Source organism: Borostomias antarcticus (assembly GCF_949987555.1).
Source record: "Borostomias antarcticus genome assembly, chromosome: 1".
Taxonomy (NCBI): domain Eukaryota; kingdom Metazoa; phylum Chordata; class Actinopteri; order Stomiiformes; family Stomiidae; genus Borostomias; species Borostomias antarcticus.
Window position 1 is genome coordinate 51,355,681 of NC_140234.1, and position 6,000 is coordinate 51,361,680.

General features: G+C 41.8%; 1 protein-coding gene across 1 annotated transcript in view; it reads right to left on the reverse strand.

Moving 5' to 3' along the window:
• Positions 1–2,932: 2,932 nt before the first annotated feature.
• ccdc92ba (coiled-coil domain containing 92Ba) overlaps positions 2,933–6,000 on the reverse strand; it is a gene marked incomplete at both ends in the record, with an annotated part of 8,663 nt that continues 5,595 nt past the window's right edge. The window contains one exon of the mRNA XM_084436248.1: positions 2,933–3,648. Within this exon, the coding sequence (XP_084292374.1) occupies positions 2,933–3,648 (716 nt within the window). The remainder of the gene's footprint in view (positions 3,649–6,000) is intronic.

Below are 6,000 nucleotides of genomic sequence, written 5' to 3' on the forward strand. Positions count from 1 at the left end.
TCAATAAATAAAATATATCTGCTCTTTATCAAGATGGAAGACATTCTTTCCAGAGAAAAACAAAGGATATCCCTGCTTTGTTTAAATCATGCGAGTATAGTTTACATGTAAGGAAAAATATGAAATTGAAAATCAGGTAAGAAAGAGAACACTCCTGGTTATTCAGACAAGCAGATCTCATCACGAATCACTAAGGCAAGAACGCCATTCAACTCACAATCTGAGACCTCTTTGGCTCATCCCTCAGACCAGATACATAGACAAACATATGAAGCCTACAGATGAATAACCATGTCCGATATATGACAGATATAGTACTGTATGTATGTGATTTAGAATTGAGGAATTTTGTTATTTTTTCTTTGTGATTTAAAATTGAGGAAGTGTTTGTTTTTTTGTACTGTACTCTACACATCCAGATTGTCTGAGATGCGAACAGATGTTATATTCTGATATTGCTAACATTATAAGATTATCTCACAGTGAGAAAAGATGAGAGAATGTCCCGTTGGATGTGGCTGGCTATGTGATATGTCATTTCCTACACTACGGTAAATGCCAAGCACATATGGAGCATATTGTTCAAAGTTTAAAAGGAAGCATAACAGTCAAGTTGCAGGTCGCTCCTCCAAGTAGAGAAAAGATTAATTTTGTCATGTTCATCTCCCAATGAATAAGGATTGGTGTTATGAAATAGTGCACTGTCATGATGATGGCTTGCTGGGTAAGTGTTAAGTGCCATTACAGAGGTTTTGAAAATGAATATCTTCTTCATGTCATCACCTACAAAGAGAAAGTTATAGTTACCTAAGACAAGATTCTTCACACTTAATCCTCCTCTGAATGCAACACATCTTTTGATCTTTGAAACACTATGACTGTCCTGTGAACCCTCAAACAAAACCAAAAAGATTATATAACATTCACTGACTATCAAGGTCATATATTAAGTTTATCTAGCCATTAAATTATTAATTAAAAAAATGTCACGCAATAGTTAAAACAAGTGTAGTTAATCATAAAACATAGCCCTCCAATTTATATAACTGTATGAAATCTATTAAATAATGTTCCCAGTTAATGACTTCCCAGGTACATTGTGTTGTAAGACTATGTAAATATATTGATATAAGATTTAAGATACATGTATTGCTTCCAGAAGATATACGGTTAAAAAATGACAAAAACTAAATTGACCTGTTTGCTACAAAGCCCATTCCAGCATCATATTTCAACTTCAATTCAATCATGTGTTCATTTGAATATGTTCATTAGATGCACATGTTATTATTACTTAGTCTACTGCTGCAACTCTGCTATTAGTAGACTACATATGCTACCTATTTGCTCAACAATGGACTGCATTTTGCATTTTTAAATGTTCTATTGTAGAAATTCTACAATATTACTATTTGTAAGCAAGGATACCTTTTAAGACAAAATGTCAACTCTGTTACTTTGAGCATCAAACGTCCTCAACAGAAAGCAGGGAAAATGAATATTTTTTCTGCAGATGGCTGCCGTCACACAGCATTCATTCATTTAAGGTTACTGGTTACCGTTAGCTCATCTCTCCACTAGAGGATGACATGTGCACATCAATGCCACTGGGTGCCAATCAAGACAGCACGGTTAACTCATATAGGCTATAGCTTCCTACATAATCTGTCTTTAGGCAACAGATCTACATGGTATGCGCAACAAAACCACATGGAAACAACACTTCCATTGAGAGAGACATGTTTTGGAGGTTAGTGTGAAATATGAAATGAAAAGAATAAAACTCTACAGTCTAGATGACGTTGCTGATTTTTCTTTGCACCTTACCACATTAACCACTATGTGGGCTCAGCCTAAAAACACAAACAGTCCTTGAAAACTAAAATAAACAAATCCTCTTTGTCAATTTTCCCTGAGGCGAAAAAATCCCTCAAGACACCCACAGATAAAAATAAAAATAAATAGGCTTCTCCGCGTGTAGTACACAAACCACGCCTGAGAAATACCTGGTCAAACTGGTTCGAATTCCATGGCACTCAAATGTGTCCATTGACTACAAAGCATTCCCTACATTAGGATAGCCCGTCGGTGTCTCAACACATTTCCTTTGGAGCAGGTATGGAGAATTCACTGTGGCTCAGTCAAATGACAAGCTGATCAGTTAGTTTGGTAATCTAAGATTTGACTTTTCTAAAGCACAGAGAGGCACATTATATAGATACCCACCAGTATTTATACGCGAGGCCACACTTCAAACTATCTTTAGCTAGTGCTAGTAGTAGGCTATTCATATACGTACTGTGAGACAGAAATAACAATGAATTAGAGGGTTGTGAAGGTGTAACCTCAAAGTCATACAGTCATAGGACCTTAACCAGTGAGGGTAATGCAGGTCTGAGAGATTAATACTTTGCACAGCGAGAAAACACACACAGTGCCCCAGTGTCTATCAGCTGTGAGTCAGCGAACCAGACGTAACACAAATGTTTGGCCACAAGGGTAACACAGGGTTAATTTATGGCTGTCCCTAAGAACACAAGGTCAGGTAGGCCTCACAAGAGAGCAACAGTCCCTGACAACTCTAAAAGTCAAAGGACAAACCATAACAAAACAAAGAAGAGATACACTACGATAAGGCCCCATAGTATATAGAGCTATTCTAGTGTAAACCGATTATAAGCTATAAGTGATTATTAATAATCTTGGCATCAAGTGTACCATTTCTGAATTTTGATTTCCTCAAAATTATTAATAATATATTTTAATAATATATATATTTAAGTGTCTATCATAGCAATTTGTGGCTTAATAATAGGGTTATAATCAATTACTATATTCAATCAAGGTGCAAGACAAGTTAACAGCATTAAACTAAATCAAACAAAAATAAATTATTATGATTGTTGATGCATTTTAACTGGTCACAGAAGGGTTATTCAGCCTTGGTCTCAGCAGCAGGGGGCGCTGTGGCTGCCAGTCTTGGCACTCCATCCTGGGGCCCCTCCCCAACCCCTTGCCTTTCCTCCCCCTCTCTCTCCTGGTCCAATGGGGCCTGTCTGTGGGTCGGTGATGGGTGGCGTGCCCGGGCCCTGTGCCTGCGAGGGTGGAGGAAGAGGGCGGGGTCAGGCATGGCGATAGGCTCCGCGGGGCCCGTTACCCTCTCCTGGGGGACGCACTCTCTGGCCCGCTCCCCCCGGAGGGGCCCCGAGGTGGGCCAGCCGCTCCTGCGCTTGGGCTTGACCACTGGGGAGCCGGCGGGGGCCGGAGACGGCGACCGAGAAGTGGCGGCGTTACGCTCGGCGGTGTACTGGGACCCCTGACAGTTAGTGCGGAGGAGGTTCTGCCTCTGCTGCAGCCGCTGGTGGTGCAGTTTCTGCCTGGCGGCGTGCAGCTGGAAGGACAGGTAGGCCGCCGCCTCCGTCTGCTTCTGCAGCTCCGTGTTGAGGACCGTGGAGCGGTGGCTGCGCCGCTTGAGCTCCTCCAGGAAGCGGCGCTCCTTGTCCTTGAGGTTGGCGCGCAGTGCCCCCACCAGCGCCCCCTTGTGGCTCAGCTCCTTCCGCAGCTCTCCCAGGGTGCACTGGCGCTCGGCAAGGAGGCCCTCCACCTCCAGACAGCGTGCATCCAGGAGCTCCTCCTCCACCTGCAGCTCTGAGACGCCAAGGTAGACGCATGTAACACGCGCACACACACACACACACACACACACACACACACACACACACACAACACACAGATACAATGATGACACACACAGGTGGACACAGAAATAAGGTACAGGAGGACAAGCACACAAATTACAGGGTGTACCGTAGAAATAAATACACAGTTGTTCCTTTTCCTAGCTTATCTTTTTTTGCACTAGCATTTTGTACTCGCTCTTTGCACTGTCCTGTCCTTGCACTGTCCTCTCGTCCCTGCACCCTGTCCAATGTTGTCTCAATGTTATGCACCACGACCGAAAGCAAATTCCTAGTATGTTGAAAAACTGCATGGCAATAAACGGGTTCTGATTCTGATTATAGAAAGAAATACACACCCAAGGTTACACTCAAGGACACATTTACACAGACTGCCATATAATACAAACATGAATGACACACCCATGAAACCACAAACACACATGCATAGCATAGACATGCTCACGTCTTATTTGTGATTGGTGTCTATAGACCCCCTAAAGCTGATGTCAGCTCTATTGACAGAATTGCGGAACTACTCTCCTTGTATTCGGATTATGAGATGATAGTGTTGGTGATTTTAATCTGGACTGGCTGGGTGATGCTTCTGGTTACCTAAGGGAGTGAGTGGTAATCTCGGCCTCTCCCAGCTGGTTACAAAATCAACTAGGCCAAATCCTAAAAACCATGCAAAATCAACCCTTATTGACTTTATCTTTACTAACAAATGTGACAGGATTTCAGCTTGTGGTGTTTTCGATCTGGGAATAAGTGATCATTGTCCCATGGCATGTGTTAGGCGTACAACATTGGTGAAAACTAGGCCACACACTGTCTTAAGGAGAAATTTTAAGTCCTTCAATGCCGAAGCCTTTTTAAATGACATTGCTGACTGCAGTAGCCTCTGGTGGAGTCTGAGGATGTGCAGGTTGCCCTTGACTCTTTTGTAAAAACTTTTACCTATTTTATTGATAAACACGCCCCCTTTAAGCGGTTCCCAACACTGGCTTTCTTTTAGACAACTAAGAAATAAATCTACAACTGCAGTGAGGAAAGCTAAATCAAACTACTTCCTGGATTTAGTCTTAATTCCTATTCAAACCCGGCTATGTTCTGGGGTGCTGTGAACCTGACTAAAAGCAAATCCCTTAGTTCAGTGCCCTCCTATTAATGATGGTGACTGTACAGTATGATATCTGACTCAAAAGAAATCTGTCTTGCTTTTAACAAGCATTTCACTGAGGCTGGACTTTTTTTCGATAAGCTATATATTGGGCCGCCTCTCTTGGACGCTGTCTCGGAGTGTATTCCCTCCCCAGAACAGACCTCTCACTTTTCCTTTCAGCCCTTTACACCAATAGAAACCCTGCAATCCATAGACCCTAAGGGCTCTATAGGTGAGGATAATTTAGATCCTTTTTTTTTTTATAAAACTGGCTGCCCCAGTCATTAGCTGTTGTCACACATTTTTTATCTCTCTATCACGTCAGGTATATTTCCTTTGGTTTGGAGGTCTGACTGGGTGATTCCCCTGCACAAAGGGGGTAATAGGGATATATTGGATAACTACTGCCCTATCTCTAGGCTACCTTGTTTGGATAAAGTCCTGGAAACGCTGGTAAATACCCAATTTAAATCTTTTCTCTCATACTACTCAGTTTTAATCTCTCACCAATCTGGGTTGAGATCCAATCACAGAACCATCTCAGCTATCACTCTTGTTACTAATGATAAACCATCTCAGCACTAGACAAGAAAAAACACTGCGCTGCCCTGTTTGTAGACCTTTCAAAAGTGTTTGATACAGTCGATCATCATCTACTCTTAAATAGGTTATCTAGCATTGGTTTAGATAGAGGTGCTTGTGACTGGTTCCATGATTATCTCTCACCTAGGCGTCAATGTGTGAAATTGGGCAACATTCAATCACATTTTTTATCCCTTGCTAAAGGTGTGCCCAAAGGCTCAGTGTTGGGTCCTGTCCTTTTTACCATCTATATTAATGACATTGTGTCTTCATTCACTGGTTGCCATGTTCATCTATATGCTGATGACACTATTGTCTACTGTATTGCAGACTCCGTTCAGGTGGCCATTGAGAATCTGCAGCATTCTTTTAATGTGCTTCAAGAAGCTCTCACTAATCTTAAACTAGTGCTTAATTCCAACAAAACTAAGTATATGCTGTTCTCTAGAGCTAGGTCCATTGATTATGATATGATCCACTTGTCAACGGCTAATGACTTGTGTATTGAGAGAGTCACTGAATATAAATATCTTGGTCTATGGCTAGATGATAAACTATCCTTCAAGTATCATGTAG